The sequence below is a fragment of the Peromyscus eremicus genome, chromosome 3 (genome assembly GCF_949786415.1).
Source record: "Peromyscus eremicus chromosome 3, PerEre_H2_v1, whole genome shotgun sequence".
Taxonomy (NCBI): Eukaryota; Metazoa; Chordata; class Mammalia; order Rodentia; family Cricetidae; genus Peromyscus; species Peromyscus eremicus.
Window position 1 is genome coordinate 142,445,115 of NC_081418.1, and position 20,789 is coordinate 142,465,903.

Genomic DNA, 20,789 nt, shown 5'->3' on the forward strand with positions numbered 1-20,789 from the left:
TGTCAAAGGCTGCAGAAAACTAAAAAACAGTCCCAGGACACTTAACCTTTACAATTCAATAGTAAAAACAATGGAGTAGTTAACAGATACCTTCTTTACGGCTCTATCATCCATCCAAGACTGCTTATATACTACACTTGTTTGTGGCATTAGTGGCAGCCAAATGACTTTCATAACTTTTAAGTCGAACTTTAATATTTCCACTGAACAGTTTTTATCTACAAAAGTCTAAAGAACTTTTCTGGTAATTTAAAGTCTCGTGGGCTTTCTGGGTGCCACTGGAGTTGGAGGAGAGCAGAAGCAGATTAAGAGCTTAAATTCAGTAGCACTAGTTATAACTGAGCATTCTGGGGACTGCACATTAACCTGTTAGCAGCACTAGTTATGACTGAGGGTTTCTAGGGACTGTACACTAACTTGAACATTATCAAAAGGTCTATCTGTACAGTTACCCTTCTGATGCATGAAAAGGGTCTACAACATGGCCACCAGTATCTGTTGAGTAGTGGAGAAAATACCATTTTATCTACTAGATACAATAGACTCCACACACTTGTTTGCTGACAGTAGCACACATAATACACACTGTGTGTTCACTCCACAATGTGTACCTGTCTTCATAACCAGCAGCGGCATCTCTTTAGCAAGCACTTGCAGGAGCTCAGGAATCTACTCTCCTTCATCAAATCCCTACCAAACTTCCTTCCTGAACCTCCTCTGCTCTACAGACTTTCACACCTTCAATGGATGTGAAGGCATCTGTTATCCCACTGATCTTCAGGGTTGATCTGGCTGATCTGGCTAGCTAGGTGGGTGTCGCTTTCCTCACTCACTGCTTCCATGTGCATCCCTCCCAAAACTGTGCACTCAGTCAAAGAGGATGACCTTCACCAAATAAAGTAGGACTGGTCTTCAGTCAAAGGTACATGAGTAGCTGTGCTCCCCTGCTAGAACCTCCAAACAAGCTCTTGGGATCCATTTAATTCTTCATTCTCAAATTAACTCGTAAACACAGTGTCTCAGGAGGAAGGGTTAAATGTCATACATCTCTTTTTTCCCCCCCTTGATGGAGACAAGGTCTTGCTCTGTAGCCCAGGATGGTCTCAAACAGTAAAAATTTTCTCTGGGTTCTAGGATATAAGCAGGGGTCACACCTTCAACATCTTACTTATTATATTCTCAAAAGGTTATCCAGGCCCAGGTATGATGGCACATACCATCAATCCCAGCACTGGAAGCAGGTGGATCTCTGAAAGTTTAAGGTCAGCCTGGTCTATATAAGCAGGCTATAGGCCAGCCAGGGCTACACACCTATTTCCCTGGTTTTCAGTAGAGGGTGGGGGAATGCCCTTCCCTTCTTTGTGGGATCAAGCAACACGTTCTCCGCAACTTAGCTCCATCAGGATCATGGCAGGCTCAGGTATCAAACAATCTACCCAACTCTAACCTTGCTTACTATCAAGAAAATTCTCTTTCTCCTAACTACACTTCACACCAACATTCTCTCTCTATTAATTTCTTTAATCTAACCTCAAACACACTACTCAACTAAACTTGCTTTCTCCAAGGCTTTAAAAAAAAAACAACAACTTTTTCTCAGTCCTTACTATTTACTTCTCTACAGCACTCACTATAGCCCTACCGTAGAATGTTCTCTCCATACCATACTACGTATTATTCTTGTCTGTTTCAAATCTTTCTCCCACTTCTCATACACACAATATTGAGACCTCTAATCCCCAAATCAGAGCGTACAAAATAACTACTCAGATTCTCCTGATCATCACGAAACTCTACACAACTGATCTTTTTTTTTTTTTTTGATTTTTCGAGACAGGGTTTCTCTGTGTAGCTTTGCGCCTTTCCTGGAACTCACTTGGTAGCCCAGGCTGGCCTCGAACTCACAGAGATCCTCCTGCCTCTGCCTCCCGAGTGCTGAGATTAAAGGCGTGCGCCACCACCGCCCGGCACAACTGATTTCTAAACAAGCATCTTCAACCTAACATCATCTTCTGTTCCCCAGGCTTTTTTCTGTTAGAGGGGCTACAATCTTCCTATCATTGACTTAAAATTCATTACCTTTCCCTCCAAAAAATTTTTCAAAGATGTTACAATCTTTGTGGGGTGGGATATGGTATATGCCTGTGTGTACAAGTATGGGCTGGCTGCTCTAGCCCAGGCATGCACATGCTGAAGCCAGTGGTGGACAACAGATGTCTTTCTGAGATAGGATCTCTCACTGAGCCCAGAATGGCTGGCCAGTGAGCGCCCCCATCCCCACCCTACCCCAATCTTCCTGAATCTGGCCCCCAGTGCTAGGGTTACAGCACACTGACTTTACCAGGGTGCCAGGGATCCAGACCTAGGTGCTCCCACTTGCAGAGCAGGCACTTTTACACAGAGACAGCACCCAACCCAGGTCTTAGCCTAACCTTACTTAAGGGCATGCCTCCTCTTCCTAGTCTGCCAATTACTGTGTCATTAACTCTTCCTTACCATTGCTTTAAATGTGCCCCTCATTTCTAGACCCACTCTCTTGCCCTAGGCTTCATGAGCTCACACCTAAACTACCCAAACAGTGAATGATCTCAACATTCCCCTTTTCCTACTTCTAATATATAGTTGTGCTTCACCCAACTCAAAAGCTTTCTCATTCTCTTTGCATAAAGCATGGAGGCTCAACACCTCAGCTCTCCACTAGTCATCAACTTCCTCCTTGAACTCTAAATTCATCTTTTATAACCTCTGCACATAAAAACAGAGTTTGACATATAGACTGGAAACACATCCCATCCCATGTCATCCATCACCCGTATAACCATTTCCCCTCTCTCATACTTTTCTCCCAGAGAGCAAATCTAAGTCCTTCAAGGCTAGATTCAAATCTTATCTACATCTTTCCTCTTTGAACCTCTACACTGCAGAGTCTACAGTCTTTCATCACTTCATATTAGCTTTTGCTTGCTTGTTTAAACATCTGAGGGGGGGGTGCTGGGATATAGATGCATGGTAGCACACCCAGCTTTTTTCATTATTATTTGTGAGTGTATGTGCATGTGTACACATGCACGTACCACTACATTTTAAGGCTATATGACATGTTTCAAAAGTCAGTTCTTTCTACTGTATAAGTTCTGGAGATCAAATGCAGGTCCTCATGCTTGGGGACAAGTGCCTTTACTCAATGAGTAATCCCACCAGCTCAACATGTAATTTTGATACTAGCATTTTTTTAAGTATATTTTCTACCTCAACTAGGATCTCAGCTCCTTGGGAGTAAGAGCTATATGCCTTATAACTAATTTATTCCTGGTGCCTAGTTGAGTTCACTGCACACAGTAATATGGTAAATATTTTTACTAGCATTTAAAAGCAATCTTCCAGGACTAGGGATATAGCTCAATGATAGCACTTACACAACATGCACAAAGCCCTGACTAGATCCCCAGCCTTGCCAAAAACAGGGGGGGGGAAAAAAAAAGGTAATCATCCATTTTCTATAGCCTAATCTAAACTTTATTTAGAGATTGGAAAGATGGCTCAGCAGGTCAAGATGCCTGCCAACAAGCCTTCCCCCCCCCACACACACACACACACGATAGATGGATGGATGGATGGATGGATGGATGGATGGATGGATGGATGGACGGATGGACAGACGAGGGGAGGGGAGGGAGGGAGAAATTTACCATGCAGGGTAGGTAGGCTCCATGGTAAAGTGCTTATCTAGCATGTACAAGGTGCTGGAACACATCCCCAACCCAGAAAAACAAATATATACAACCAAGAGTCACAAATGCCCATGAAACTACCCAATGTCATGCCTTTAAATGTAGTCAGGCTTCTATCATCCCTTAAACTTTGACTTAAGCACCCTCAGCTTAAGCAGATGCAATTCCTATCCCCTTCCCTTCCTCTTCATCCTTCCTTCTTTCTTCTCTATTTTTGCTATTCTGAGAACAGAACCAGAGCCTTATACATTCTAAGCAATGGCTTACCACCAAGCACAGCCGTAGCCCCTGAAAATCCTCTCTTAACCATCATTCAGAAATCCGTAGACCACATCAAATCATTTGCTGAACTGACGTAGTCCTGACATCTGCTAACCACAATCAACCTAGTCACCTCACCAGCAGAAACCCTACAGCACTGTCACCACTGCCTGTTAAAGAGTCTTCCTGTATGTTTGTGAGGTTCCTAAAGATCCTACAATCAAAACATAACCTTCTGTTAAAAGGTTTTTCCTACACAGGCCTGCCTAGATTTTTATTTCCATTCAATATCTGGAAGGGGGCATCACTTGTATGGGAAGAGAACTTCATCTATGGATGTGTGACAACCCCACCCCAAAGACAGTGCTCTGAGAATTAGTTCAATGTCTCTCCTATTCAGAGATGTAGCTAGGCTGAGTTCCTGAGATCAACCTTTTTTTTTTTTTTTTTTCTTTTGGTTTTTCGAGACAGGGTTTCTCTGTGTAGCTTTGCGCCTTTCCTGGAACTCACTTGGTAGCCCAGGCTGGCCTCGAACTCACAGAGATCCGCCTGGCTCTGCCTCCCGAGTGCTGGGATTAAAGGTGTGCACCACCACTGCCCGGCAACCTTTTTTTTTTTTTTTAATGTGTATTAAGTGTCTGCCTGTGTGCATGACTGTATGCCATGTGGTGCCTGGTGCCCAAAGAGGTCAGAAGAGGGCATCAGACCCTTGGAACTGGAGTTACGGATGGGCATGAGCTACTATGTGGTTGCTGGGAATTGAATCTGGGTCCTCTGCAAGAGCCACAAGTGCTCTTAACCACTGGCCAGCCCCCTGAGATAAACTCTTAAACTAGTTCTCCAGACCTCTCATCTATTGTAATAGCATAAGAAATTACTTTAGATCTTTCAAAGCAAACAGTTCCTCTGGCTATGAGCACGGAAGCAGTCTCTGAGACTAACAGAAGTATTCTAGGGTTTTGTGTTTTCCCTTTACTCCTCCAGAGGGGATGACACAAGGAATTTCCTTGGCTCCTCAAGGGTCTTTCCTAGACCCTTTAAACCCTTACAGGAGCTTTAGCAGATGCCTTCCCTTCTCTGCTCTCATGGCATTAAACCAGCTAAATGCCTCACAAAATTCTACTCAAGACAATTAAGAAGAACTTCAACGTCCTCAGAAACCTGAAATCTTCCCTCACTGGCTCACCTAAGCCTCTAGACCTGGCATGCCCCTGCCACACACACACACACACACTCTCTCTCTCTCTCTCTCTCTCTCTCTCTCTCTTTCTCTTTCTTCTGTCTTCAACCTTCCCTAAAGCTCCCTTAAATCCTTTCATGTACTCCTTCAATATCCCAGGCTCCTCAAACTCAATGACCTGTATCTTGTCAGATTCTTCCATCCACCTCCAAACTCCCAAATACTACAGGCCTGCTTAAACCTGAGGCTGCCCATCCTCCACTGAGGATACATGCAGAAGTCAGAAATCGAGCTAGACACAGGCTCTTACACACTCAGATGAGATTTGGAGACACACATTAAGACAGCTGGTCTCCCTTCAGTTCATCATTCCTGAGATATCCAAAATGTACCTTCAAAAGCATTTTTATAGAAACTAACCCAAATGTTTTAAAAAGCCCAGTTAAGGCCAGTCATGGTGTCTCACACCTGTAATACTAGCACTCAGGAAGCTAAAATAGGAGGATTTTGAGGCTACAAATCAAATCTAAGGAAATCTAGATTACACAGAGAATCTCAAAAGGAAAAAAAAAGGTTAAGTAAGTTAAAGTGAATTTGGGTAATCTGACAAGAGACTAAATATTGTTGGTTTACTAACATTTATATAAGCATGTGGTTAAACACAACATTCAGCAACATCCATAAGGTCCTAGGTTCAATTTCCAGCACTAAAGAGACAAAAAATAAAACACTGCAAGTAGTAGTTTATATCTGTATTGTGTATCTTCTAAGTTACTCATTAAATATAATACTAGCATAAATCTTTATTTTGCTTGGATATGTTTTCCCAAACTTTTAAAGGTTAGTTGACCAAATAAACAAATATTGCACCTGCGTTTGCATTTAGCTGAATGGAGTCATTAATCTGACAAATTCTACTTTAACAACAATTATGTATTGTAACAAACCAATGTGAGGCTAGGAAAAAGCTCAGTGGTGAAGTGCTTGCTACACAAGCTTCAGACCTCAGTTCCCATCTCTGGAACCCACACAGACAGCAGGAACTGCAGTACAAGCTAATCCAGTGCCAGAGGTGGGAGAAGCAGGTGGATCCCTGGAGCTCGAGCAATGCAGCATGGCTAAATCAATAAGCTCCAGACTCAGTGAGAAACCCTGTCTCAAAAAAAAATATGAAGAACAACTGAGGCAGACACCCAATACTGACATCTGGCCTCCAAATGTGCACACTACACATGCTCACATATGCACGCATGCACCACACACTAACCCAATGTGAAGACAGTTTCCAAAATCTTGGGTACTATAAAACTTCAGATTTGTGGTATTAGTTCACGGATGTTTATTATCTGTCTAGGTTATTTTAAACAAACTATAACACTATAATTAGAAAGTATGCTTAATTATATAGTTTCTTTCCTCTTATTTTCATGGTAGAAAAGCTGAATATGTGAGGAAGCTTTGGGTGTGTTTGTTTGTTTGTTTGTTTTGGGACAAGGTTTCTCTGTATAGCTCTGGCTGTCCTGGAACTCAGAAACCTGCCTGCCTCTACCTCCCAAGTGCTGGGATTAAAAAGGTGGCACATACCTTTAATCCCAGTACTCAGGAGGCAGAGCCAGACGGATCTCTGTGAGTTCAAGGCCAGCCTGGTCTACAGAGTGAGATCCAGGACAGGCACCAAAACTACACAGAGAAACCCTGTCTCGGAGGAAAAAAAAAAAAAAGTGTTCCATCGCTGCCTGGCTATGTGAGTTTATTAAAGAACACTCATTTTGTAACACTGAAAAGTTGTAATGGGCTGGGAATACAGCTCAATGGTCATGTGTAAGGCCCCAAGTTTCAAATTCAGCACCACTAAAAAAAGAGTAATAATAAAAAATAAGAGAGTAAAGAAAAGTTGTACTGTCAAGAAACATCTGGCTATAAAAAGGTGAAAGAGGGAAAAAGCGGGTGGGCCCTCTGTGCCGCCCTCTCTTTCCTTTCTGCTCCTTCCTTCAGTCTGTCGTCTTCTCTCTCGCCACTTCCCTTCCCTTCCCTTCTCTCTCTCTCTCTCTCTCTCTCTCTTCCCCCCCAATAAAGCTCTAAAAAGTTTAAAAAAAAGTGAAAGAGGTATATTCGTAAGTTCAATTAGTCTACTATGAAATGCTGATATACAAGTTTCACAATTATCTACCAAGTAGCTTCCTCTTAAAACATCGGTTGCTGCAATTATGTAAGTTATAATTTTATATGCAAATGAGACTATTCAAAATGACACACAGGAACAACTTTATATGCAAGATACGCAGGGTACGTTTTTGTGAAAGGAAAAGAGAACACTTTTGTGCTAAAGTCAAATGATCATTGTTACAAAATTAGTATAGGGGAAATGTATGACAAAATCTAAATGGCTATAAAAGTTTTTAATTTATTCATGAGAAGGGAATTTTGTTCAAGTCAAAATTAGCTGGGCTCCAATGAGTATGTATATAAGAGTTTCTTCGGAATACTTATAAAAAAATTAGATTTTGGTGTTCTCTGTTAAAATTAATAAATATTCATAGGTTATAGGTATGAGATTAAAGAGAAGATTTAAAAGGTTTGCCTTGCCTTCTAAATAACTATAATAATCCCTCTGGAAAGCATAGGTTCTCTATCTTATCAGTATTCCCTATGCTTAATGTTGACTTTACTATGTTCTAGATTATTTAAAAACAACAACAAAAAAAAAAAATGAACGAAAGTCTCATTTAGGAACTTTTTTTTAACCATTATATTACCTCCTATATGATCTATTTAATCAAACATTCAGTCCTCTTAACAAATGACATTCTGACCTTTCAAAACCAAATCCTAAATGAAATGTGTCTAAGGTACTGCCTTTAAGATTCTCAGAGGAACCCTGACAAATCATAAAGAGCTTTTTTCATTAAAATGTAAAAGTCCAAAGTTAACAATAATTTTGTTTATCTGATCGAACATTAAAAATTCTATTGGCAGCCAGGCAGTGGTGGTGCACACCTTAAATCCCAGCATTCGGGAGGCAGAGCCAGGAGGATCTCTGAATTCGAGGCCAGCCTGGTCTACAGAGTGAGATCCAGGACAGGCACCAAAACTACAGAGAAACCCTGTCTCTAAAAACCAAAAACAAAAACAAAACAAAACAAAATTGTCAGGCACTATCAAAAGAAAGCATATCTTCCCTATGTTATAGGAGTATAGGTAAGACATTAATCTGAATTATTTCAAAAGATGTATACAAGTATGAAATTGCTAGAAATTAACTATGTGTTTCTATTATCAGAGCTCTGGTCTGCTTAAGACTATAATACACTACAGTCCATCCCTTTTATACTTTTGGTTCAATGTTAACTTGGTCGCAATTAACTTCTTTAATTTGAATGCAATAACTTCTAGGTAGACTAGGATTCTTAGTTGAGAACTCACATCATTAACTTAAGGTATTTTACTATACAGACAATAAGTGTCTATTCCAAACTTACTAAGTCTTTTTACTTGATAATATTTATCTATTCTTGACATACCCTATGCTTGCTTGGTATTTTGAGAACACTAAGTCTAGGGATTACTATATCTTTAGTTTTTTTCTCTGAAAAGGTTATATCCTCTATATTCACTTACCAGATGTACTAGCCACTCTCCTTTTAAAATAAAGTTTATCAGTCTGCTTACAGATATCTTAAATAAAACTTTTTTGGATGGACCCAATTTGGTGTACATGCTTCAAAAATCACCACACACCATACATCCTTGGCAACTGCACAATTTTTTTTTTAACAACCACTCATCAGATTTTTTTGCCCACTTTTAAAATCCTTGGTAATGGGTAAGTTATACCATGTGATTTATGCTGTCATCTACTCTGATGCTTCCTGGGACACACTTGCAAATCAGCAAGTATTCATCTTCAATTTAAAAAAAAAAAGTTGACACTGAAAAAGGTCATCCTGTGCCAAGTGACTCTTGTGCAGAGGTGTCTTTTGAGATCACACAAGAAGACTGAGTCAGATTTCCAAAAAGCTGGTAGATAAACAGATGGGTTCATGAAACTAACACACAGACCCAGCAGAACAAGAATTAATTACACAGAGCTGAATGAACTGTTAAAGGATGATTGTGGGTTTTGTTTAAAATATTGCTGATGCTTTAATGCTCTACTTCCTGAACGTAAGTAATCCCTCTCTTTCTTAAATTCTCCATTACTGGTAACAGTCTAATCCTTTGTAATCTAAGAGTTATCTTTTCTCCTTGCCTATCTCTCAGTTCCAAAGCTCCTCCTGAATACAGTTGTTCCCTAGGTTCAGAGTCGGCCTCCAAACTGGAAGCAAAGGTCGGGCTGAAGCGTTAGTCTCCCGGGCCCACATACTTTAAAGGAGCTGCAGTGTGGCTGAATGCACAGGCTACACTCATAGCTTTCTTGGAAACTTGCCCTGCTTTCTGGCTCATAGAGTTCCCAGCTTCACAGGTACATTAACGATGGTCACTTCCTGGCAGGCCCCACAATCCCAGAGTATTTGGGGAGCATCTGAAATATAGGAATTAACCCAAATCTTATACTAGAATTGAAAACTGATGTTGAGCTCTTCACTTACATTTCTAGCCTCAAGAGGCTTTAAAAAACTCTGAGAGTCCTTTAAAAATTCTGAGCGAAGCTGTTAAAAGGCCCATTACATGTATGGCAGCAATCGAGCCAAATCCAGAGACTAACTTCACAACCTCTTGTTCCATCTCCAAGGGAGACAAGTTGTGTTCTAAACAACAGGGCCTCTGACAAATGCGAATCACAGTCCCCACTGACTAGTCTTGACCAAACTCCAGCCAGACTTCTCTCCTCCACAAGCCCTTAAACTTTGGCTCACCCTAAGCTTAAGCAACCAGATGCACAACTTTCTCCCTCATTCCAAGTATCAGCTGACCAGACAAAAACATAATTTTCCAGTTAAACGGTTCTGATCGTGCAATCTGCTTACCCTCTCCTCTTGGCTCCACTCCCACAGAGTTCCTGCTGGCTTTCTGGCCCTCCCCTAGAAATGAAGTGTTTCCAAAATTTGGTGTTGAGATAGGTGGGGAGCTAAGGAAATTTTGCTAAAATGAGCCTCTCTTCTACCTAAGTACAGATTGGTTTTTACCTGCAACCCTGTAACAAACCGTCTACTTGCAAATTCCAAAATTATGTTATTGTCTTCTATCAAAAGTGATTAGCCAGGTGTGGTTACATTTGCCTGTAATCCCAGCTACTTAAAAAGATGAGGAAGAAAAGTCAATTGAGCCCAGGAGTTCAAGGCCAGCCTGGGCAACATATCAAGCCTCAGTCTCAAAAATAAATAAATCATTTTTTCCAGTATCATTCCAAAAAGCACAATAAACATGGTGGTATGTAGCATAATCCCAGCTGAGATGGGAGGATTATGAACTACAGACCAACCTGGGCTCAGGGTGAGACCCTGTCTTTAAAGAGAGACTTGGGTAAAAAGGTAAGACTAGATACCTACAGGAAGCACTGAAGCTGCAACTTCCATCCACAGTACTAGCAATCTAGCCTTTAAGTTAGCTGTCTACCTTTCTAATTTATAAAATGAAAGAACACAGAATCCCAAGCCTCTTCTATCTTATTATTCTAAATATGAGTTTAGGAGATATGAACTCGGTAGATGTGAATATCAAAAGTGAAATGATTTAACCTAAGAGTTAGGATGACTCAGTAAAACTCTTACTGCTCAACCATGAGACCCAGAACTCATTTAAAAATAAATAAATAAAAATCTAGAAAGTAAGATAAGCAATCCCTGGAGCTCATGGCCAGCAAGTCTAGCCAATCATTGAGCTCCAAGTCTCAATACTGACGGTGGAGAAATGAAGAAAACACCCAACATCAACCTTTGGCCTCCCCGCACCACACACAATGGTTTAACTAAGACAAGGCTGTTTGTAAGTCAAGAGAGAGAAGCAAGAAATGCTAGTAAGTACCTAGGTAAATCTCAGCAGCCCAATAGAAACGATATTCTGTAATCTTTTCAGTAACCCGGAAACGTTCTGGTTTATGCCATGTGTGGTGACACATGCATATAATCCCAGGACTCAGGAAGCTGAGGCAGGAAGAGTCCAAGTTCCTGGCCAGCTTGGACTACACAGTAAATTCCTTTCATAAAACAAAGGGGGTGGGGTAAGATTTTAAAAATAAGGTAAAGACTTCAACAATCAAGCACACATTCACTTCATATGTCTATACAATGCAATTACTCAGCTATCAAAAGGAATTAAATACAGATTCATGTTATACGACAAACATTGCAAAAATTATGCTAAGTGAAAAAAGCTAGACACAAAAAGCCACATGCTATGTTCCACTTCTCTGAACTATTCAAAAAGGGCAAATCCACCGAGGCACAAAGCAGATGCAGTTACCAGAGACTGGGCAGAGAGATACAAAGTGACTGCTGAGGGGTGTGAAGATTGTTGGCAAGTACTAAAAATGTTCTTGAATAAGATCACGGTGACATCTACAACTCTGTGAATACACTAAAAACCACTGGACATTTAAAAATGGTGACGTTTATGCTATGTAGACGCTTTTAAATGGAAATTTTTACACAATGTGAATTATGCCTTTTAAAAAATGGGTTTAAAAAACTTGTCATAGCTAGGCTTGGTGGTACAGACCAATAACCCAGCACTCAGGAGGCAAAGGCAAGAGATCTGCAAGATTTGAGCTCTCTCCAAAAAACAACACTGGGAATGTAGTTCAGTGGAGAGTGCTCGCCTTTATACATAAGCCTTGGGTTCCATCCCTAACATGGGAGATGGAGAGGTGAATACAGGGCAGTCACTCTCTGCTTATCAATTCCTGGACACCTCCATTCACATCCTCCCTACCCCACACACCTAACCCAGACCCCTACCAAAACCTATAGATGCAGAAAGTTTATACAAAATGCATCGTATGTACGTTTAAAAGAAAGACACACACACACACACACACACACACACACACACACACACACACATACACACACATACACCACCCTGAATTCTTTAATCATCTCAAGAATACAGCACCTAATATAAGCACTTTGTAAAACAGATGTGACATTGCTGCTTAAGGAATAAACAGAAGAAGGGGAAATCTGTATTGTCAAGCACAGATACAACTCTTTTTTTGGAATTTTTTGAGTCAGGGTTTCTCTGTGTACCCCTGGTTATCCTGGAACTCCTCTGTAGACCAGGTTGGCCTCAAACTTACAGAAATCCACTCGCCTCTGCCTCCCAAAATACAGGAATATTCTTAATCTTCACTTTCTAACAAAGCCAGCCAATAATAAAGAAGACTGTTACTCTAATCATCTGGACAGTGTAACAGGTCTCACAGTGATAAAAGTAACCAAGGCCAAAGCAGAAAATACCTCCTAGTCAAACATATGGTATTGTAAAATTTTTTATTATTTAAGTGACTTTTCTTCTTCAGGGGCAGTTGGGGGTGGCAATTGCTGATCATGGTCACCTCTGCATTTTCACTTCACACGAAGACTCGGTCAGTAATATTATGCCTGGTATCAATCAGTCACTTACAATCTCTAACCTCATCATGCATCTCCCATCTCCTGAGACTGGTTCCAACTGGTCAAAGCACTTATACACAGCCCTTCTAAACAAGCTAAACAACAGACAATGGCCCAATCACTCAACAAGGAGAATCCAAGCACTTTTTCTTGTTTTCTAACCTCATGCCTGAACAGCTTGACCCTTTCGTGAGTATAGTCACTGCCACAAATAACACAATTGTAAGAAACAAAACTCTGTGCTAATATTGAACAACACTGTGTTCTCTGTACTTGTGCATACAGATTTTTTTTTTTCTTTTGAGCCAGGGTCTCAGGCTGGCCTCCAAACTTCAATATTCCTGTCTTAGCCTCCAACTAATTGAGATAAAGGCTTGCAATGCCATACGCAGCAAAATAAATCATTTTAAGGGCAAACTGATTCTTCATCATGTATTTGACATTTCAAAATTATTCCTAAGGAGCAGTGCTCTAGTCATTAAAGCAGAACTTATTTTAGAGAAGACACGTGAACACTTACGTTAAGGCTAAAAACACTTAAGAACTTAGTATAGATATCATCTATTCAGTCTTCAGAAAAGAACCCACCAACTAGATACTTTTAATTATTTTGATAAAATTATATTACCTGTATTTAACACTTTTTTGTTTGTTGTTTTTCCAGAAAGGGTTTCTCTGTGTAACAGCCCTGGCTGTCCTGGAGCTCACTGTGTAGACCAGGCTGGCCTCGAACTCACAGAGATCCACTCATCTCTGCCTCGTGCTGGGAGTAAAGGCGTGCGCCACCACACATAGCTTACTTAACTCTTTAGTAAGTGAAAAAGTATCACAATCAATTGAGTTTGAGTTCTCTACTCTCTAGCCTTTTCATAGTCATCATCACCTAAATCAGTGTTTAGCTTATAATCCTTCAGAAGGTAAAAGAGGGCTAGGGGAATGGATCAGTCCATAAAGTATTATTGTAAAATGTCTTGCAAGCAAGAAGACCTGAGTTTAATCCCCAGAACCCATATTTTTTTAAAAAATAAAAAATAAATAAAATAAATAAATAAAAAACCACAGCCAGAAGTTATGCGACTGTAGTCCCAGGAATAGGAAGACAGGAATCAGCAAATCACTGGGACTCCCTTGCTATCAAATCCCAGACCAGTGAGAAAGCCTGCCTCCTCAAAATATGGTAGATGCCAGTTTCTAAGGCACTGCACACACAACAATACACACACCTGCACACATCTGTGGCCCCACACAGATATGCACACAAAAACAGAAGGTAAAAAGAAAGCTGGATATGGCTGTTCACACTTGTATTGCCAGCACATGGGGAGGCTGAGGCAGGACAAGTGCAGAAAGTTTAAGGCCAATCTGCACTGCACTGAGACGCTGCCAAAAAAAAAAAAAAAAAGTTAATGTAAAATAAATGTGAAGCAGCCAGCAGCCATGCTATTTCATAGAAAGCAAAATACAAAACCTCGGAAGTGAATGTTTCAGTAACAGATTTAAAACTTTCAAAAACATAGTCCTGAAACTATCAACTGGTAAAACGGTACTTGAAGCACAGTGAGCATTTAAATGTTTTACTAAACTTGGATAGTACTTTCTGAGACAAGATTTCAGGTAGCTCAGGACGGCCTCAAGCTCTCTATGTGCCTGAGGCTCACCTTGAGCTCTTGATCTTCCTGCTTCTTCCTTGTCAACGTTGGATTATAGCCACCAAGACTGACTTGACTTGGCCATCTTTAAGAGCAACCACCTACTGAATGCCTACTACCGGCAGTACTCCTTTACAAACCTTACCATTTCTCACTAAAATCTTGCTGGTTATGATTGAACAGAAAGCAAAGTTGGCTGCATAACTTACCTGTCATAAGAGATATAGAGTGACAGAAAAGAGGATGATAAAAACCCACACCTTTCTAACACAGTAGCTCCTTTATAATCATCTCCAAATATAAACTTTCACTAAAGTTTTCACAGTGAAAACCAATTTCCCAGAGTAGTCAGAACTAAATTTTCTACTTATTTTTTCCAATACATCTAAATTATTCAGACAAATTTTGCTCTCAGAAAATCATTACCATCAATGTGAGAAGGCAAGTACCATGACAGGCTCCTAATAACTCAGTTAAGAACTAGGCCTCAGTTCCTGCGTGTACACACCTGGGCAAAACCCCTCCCCAACACAGGTAATAACCGAATAAGGACATAGCCTGAGACCTGTCCAGACTTGGCCAAGATATACTTTAGCCCACCCCTGCGAGCCCTAACCAATTAGAAACCTACTAATATGATTGCCACTTGCATAAGCCAATCCTAGGTAAAAGAGGGCTAGGTCTCTCTGGTCTGGGATTTGATAGCAAGTGAGTCCCAGTGATTTGCTGATCCCTGCCTTCCTATTCCTGGGACTACAGTCGCACAACTTCTGCTTTTAGAATTCCTTCAGCTGTGTATAAAAGGGCCCTGCAAGCTTCTCTCAGGGTCCCCACTTTGCCACTTGTCAGATTGGCAGATCTCAACATGTTGGTAATCTTGTTGATTGCATTGTGACTGATAGTCTTTTATGGGACTTCTCATGGACCCTAACAAATGTTACCTCTTCACAGAATTGTCTTTTTTTTTTTTTTTTTTTTTTTTGGTTTTTCAAGACAAGGTTTCTCTATGTAGCTTTGCGCCTTTCCTGGAACTCACTCTGTAGCCCAGGCTGGCCTCAAACTCACAGAGATCCACCTGCCTCTGCCTCCCAGTGCTGGGATTAAAGGCGTGCGCCACCACCACCCGGCTCAGAATTGTCTTTGATATTGAAAAAAGATAAGCCCTTTTTGATGGTCAAAGTGTGGTTAAAGACACTGGTCAGTTTAGCAAATGGGAACACCTTTAATTAAAGTAAAGGAAAAAATTCCATTAAAAAAAGTAGATCCATAGGTAAACATTGCTAGCACTTCTGATAACAGTGAACTGAAATTTTAAAGGTTTACAATTTATTCTCTAGCCAGGTGAGCAAACCTAGGGCAAGTAAACTGGAATGAAAGAACCAGACCAAACAAAACCAACTTGTCATCAAACATCACCAATTCACCTGAGTCAGCCTAAAACAAGATCACCCAATCTTCTCCAGTGTGTTTCTTGCAGTAAAAGTTCCCTAAAATGTTAAAAAAAAAAAAAAAAGATTCGTTTTAAAAAGATTAAGTGGGTAAAATGCTTGCTATGCAAACCCAAGGATCTGAGTTCATATTTTAGCACCCATGTGAACAGGCACCAGAAACATCTGCAATATCAGCATTGGGAAATAAAGACAGATGCACCGGGGCTTGAGGTCAGCCACTCCCTGAGTCCCAGATCCAGTGAAAAAACCTTTTTCAAAAAATAAGGTGGAGAGCAACTGAGGATGACTAATGCCTACACACGGTGATGAGTGCACTACACAGGTGCACAAGCATGCACACATACACACACACACACACACACACACACACACACACACACACACACACTTGTTGTGAGAGCCAGGCACGGTGGTACATGCCTGTGATTCCAGCACCTAGGAGGCAGAGGCAGAAACATCTTGATGCAAAGGAAAAGCAAAACAACAAAAACCCTATCACTGTCAAGTCTGAGGACTACTATGCAAGGGAAGCTACAACTGCCCCTGTCACCTTCAAGACTTCTCAAAGCCCTTAAAGGGGCAGAAATCTCCCAAAGGGTCCCTTGCCTTGATGAAGACAATGAGGTATAAGGAGACTAAGTGACCAGCTCAAGCACAGAACACCAAACTTAGAACTATGACCTAGATCTCCTGATTCCCAAGTCAAAACCTATTTGACATCCCCAAAACTTCGTAATACCTGATTTAAAGGAAAATACATTTGGAAGACTCACTTTTCTAGAAACGTAAGTTGGAAACATTTTAGTCTGCTCTGATACCATTCACTGGTCTACAAGGGGGTGGGGGTGGGGGAGCAGCAAAGAACTGTCACATGTCAAGCCCAGCCACAGATGGGACATCTACATCACACTCCCTTCCCCACAAGGATCAGAAACTATCTCATAAGAGGGAGTGAAAGATTGTAAGAGCCAAAAGTCATGGAGGATCAGAGCAAAATAATGTCTTCTGGGCATGACGGGACCACTGCACTCATGAGCTCCCAGCAGCTGCAGGTGCCTGTGTAAGACCTGCACAAGATCGAGTATGTCAGCATTCCAACATGGAGGTGGGGAGAGGCTCAGGAGCCCCCCACTGCTACCTGCGGAGCTATGGACAGCTGATGGCTTCTGGGGGAGGAAGAGTCCCATGTGTGGCCCCTGTTGGGTTTACTACATTCCAGTATATGGCTCCAAACTCATGAGTATCTCTATGGACAGCAAAAAGTGGACTTGGCAAGTTTTTTAAGGAGCGAGAACTCTAGGGTGAGGGTAGATCTGGGAGAAGTTAGGGGGAGAAGTTAGGTGGAGAAACAGGGGAACGAATATAACCAAAATAACATTGTATGTGTGGATGAAATTCTCAAGAAAATAAAAATATTTACACAGAAAATAATAAGTTTAAAAAGCCTCCTCAAAAAAAAAAAAAAAAAAGCCAAGCTTGTATGTCATTTGCAAGTTTGTTTTTTGTGTATTGGGGGTGATGGTTGTTACTGTTGATAAAGTTTTCATGTAACCCAGACTGTCCTCAAACTTATCATGTAGTCTAGGCTGGCTTTGTCTCCTGTCTCTACCTCCCAAGTGTTTGTCTTCCAATACTGTAATTCTTGTTGCTGGAGAGATGGCCCAGGGTTTAAGAGTACATACTGTCTTCCAGAGGACCTGGGTTCAATTCCCAGCACCCATATTAAATGATTCACAAACATCTGTAACTCCAGTTCCAGTGAATCCATGCTTCTGACCTCTACATTCATAAATACAGACATTCATAATTTTTAAAAATTAAAAAAATTAATTTTTTATAAAATTTTAATTCTTTCCAATAATATTTCATCTAGAAAAGCAGAGATACTGTTTTTCCTATTGGTACCTGGGTAGACCTAACCTAAGCTATGGAGTCTAATAGAACACAGCCCTGTCTGCCTTATCACAGCTATCACAGGAGCTACTCTGGGCACACCTGCCAAGAGAATGGAGTCAATCTCTGCTCTACCATTAACTAGATGGCAGAAACTGTCCCCACTCCTTGCAAATGACCACAATACCATCTACTTTAATTCCTGAATCTTAAATTAAATCTTTAATCACCAACAATTGAGGACACATCCCTAAAGAATAAAAAATTTTCACACACACAAACATAACATTTATAGCCATATGTTAAGCACTCAGGAGGCTGAGGAAGAAGAATAGTTGCATTTAGAGGTCAGCCTGGGCAACATTTTTAAGTGTCTTAACAACACTTTTTAATTAACATTTAGAAAGCACTTTATATGTTACTTAATTAAACACACCTAACAACCCTGCAAATCAGGCAGACAGGGATCATTACCCATGTTTTATAAACTGAGGCCTAGAGAACCAGAAGCAGGAATAATGAAGATCTAGCTTTAAACCCAAGACTTCAGGATTGAAATCTTCAAGTTTCAAATTTTTCCCAATATACCTTGTCACTTGATGATAGGGTTAGGGATGCAGCCTGATGATGGCAGTACTAAATGACTTTCAGCTGCAAATAAACAAGGCTATAAGGCCAAAAGTCCCAAACTCACACACCCAATGTACAAGTACCACCTCTTCTGTGAGCTACAAGGAATTAAACCACACTGTGCTCCTAGGAAACCAAAAGTAACTGTCATTTATAACAGGCTAACATTAGCAAGGAGTAAAGAGTATTTAAATTAGGAACAAGAATCTTTTATATTAAAAGACAGTTTCAGCTGAAATGATATATACTCACAATTAAACCGTGCTAAACAGAAGAAAGATCTCACATCATTACTATGTTACATTTAAAGGAAGCTCCACTTTGGGCAGTTACTTCTTCTTGGGCTTGTTACATAGTATCATGCTTCTAAACTATTACCGAAAATACAGCCAAATAATGAATCTGCCCAATTCTAGACTCAAATCTAGTATCAAAACAAACAAACAGCATTTGCACCACACCATGCCTCTCTAAGAACTGCAACTAGACTATCAGAAGCCAAATTCATCCTAGGTTATGGATTTGGGGTTTCCCAACTCTAATCAATCCACTGCCTCTTATATTTATCTCTTATGAACCAGTCAATTATATCCTCATGTCAATTATGGCTTTCTCACAGCTATAGCAAAATCTTTCATTGTAGAGTTTACTATAACAAAAAAAAAAGCATATACTTATTAAATCTCTCGACTATCTAATAATGTTAAGTTCTCCGCCATGGAAATTAAACAGCAATTATCTTTCTGGAGTTTACAAGTAGGACTAGACAATTTGGGATATGCTTATTTTTAGAAAATGCTTACCTATTTTTAAAGGCAACTACTCTTATTCAAATATACACACATACACACAGAGGACACACCTGTCCCGTTTGTAAGATTGTTAGTTACTATCCTGCTTTGCCAACTTCCTTACTTCTGCGGGACTTAGAAGTTTAGCTTGTTAATAACTAAGAATCCCATGGAAGTCCCATTAAGTGGAACAAGTGAAATTAACAAAAGCAGAACTACAAGCCACAGCACCAAGCACCACCTAAATTCCTGCAAAGGTCAAACACTCAACAGCATCAGCCCCATCTCTCATCAACTGGAGAAGACCGTAGACAAGCTTTCCCTTTACAAACTGTCAAACGACAAAAAGTCAGGACGTAGGTGTCAGCTTCGCAATCCAATTCCAAACACCACAGAGCCACTAAATTTAAGCGATTCCCATAGCAAATTACCCAGGGCATTCTGTTATTTACTAAAGTGCCAAGCAGTTCCCAAGGGTGCCCAGCAAATGATAATTTAGTTCCCAGAACAGGCACCTCGCCACATGAGGATGACTTTCCTACTTGGTGCCAACTGTACACTTGCACACTCCGAAAACAGGGGGCGAGTCCTGAATACCATGGGTTGCGAGGGCAACGTTTGTGTTTTATTATGGGCTCAGAAGACTCCCCAATGCTGAAAAGCGCGACCTATAACCCTGGAGTCAATTTCCAACTGTGCTCTCACCCAGGATCATTCTATCCCAAACGGAAGCCAATTATTAGTTGTAACAAGGCCTGGAGGGGAGAGGAAAAATAGTGAGGTTTGAAGTAGAAGAAGAAAAAAAAAAGTTCACCTAAGAGACACGGGAAAGGTGGGGGGAAAGGAGGGAGAAGGAGGTCAACACCAACGGTGCTGAAAGCTCAACTACAAAAGACCCTTTCTGCCCGGGGGTGCAGGCAGAGCGAGGCACAGCGGGTCATTCCGACGGAGCGCTGGGGGCCAGGGGCTCCCCCAAGGCCCGCAGCTTTGTCCGGCCGCGCCGCGGGGCCGGGCAGGGGTGTGCACCGTGGCCGGGCGCGGCCCCCCGATCGCGGGCCCCTTCCTCGCGCGGCTCCCCGGCACCAGGCCTCTTCTCCCCGCCGCTGTCCCCGCCGCCTCCCCTCCCCCCGCCCCGTCGCCGACCCCCGGCAACTTTCCCCCCCCCCCCCCGACCCCGGCCTCGCCTCACCTCTCAGCAGCACGCAGAAGCTGCAGGCCAGGAGGCTCCTCAGCACGGCCCCCATCTTCCCCCCCCCGCCGGCGCGCGCGCTCGCGGCCCTCACCGGCGACCGGCGGCCAGGGGACGCGCGAGCGAGGAGCCGGGGCGGCCGCCGCAGCGGCGGGTCTGCACGCTCATGCTTTCCGCGGCCGGGAGAAGAAAGAAAAGGGCGCACGTCAGGGCTCTAGCGCGCCGCTCCAGCCCGGGCTCGCGCGACGCCAGCGCCTGCCCCCATGCCGCCGCCTCCTCCCGCGGCGCCCCACGTCCCCCGCGCAGCGCCTCATTCAGCCTCTTCCTCTCGCTGCGGCGCAGGGATCCGCCGCGGGGCCGCCGCCGTCTCCCTGCGCGCCCGACCCCCCCCTCCCCAGCGCGCCGCGGCCGGACCCCGGGAGCCGCGGCCGCCGCGCGCGCCCACTCCCCGCCGAGCCCCC

General features: G+C 42.1%; 1 protein-coding gene across 1 annotated transcript in view; it reads right to left on the minus strand.

Annotated features, from left to right (window-relative positions):
- The window catches only part of Lrp6 (LDL receptor related protein 6), a 133,346-nt gene extending 112,930 nt beyond the window's left edge, over nucleotides 1-20,416 (minus strand). Inside the window, exon 1 of the mRNA XM_059258701.1 lies at nucleotides 20,329-20,416. Within this exon, the coding sequence (XP_059114684.1) occupies nucleotides 20,329-20,383 (55 nt within the window). The 5' untranslated portion in view covers nucleotides 20,384-20,416. The remainder of the gene's footprint in view (nucleotides 1-20,328) is intronic.
- Between the last annotated feature and the right edge of the window lie 373 nt (nucleotides 20,417-20,789).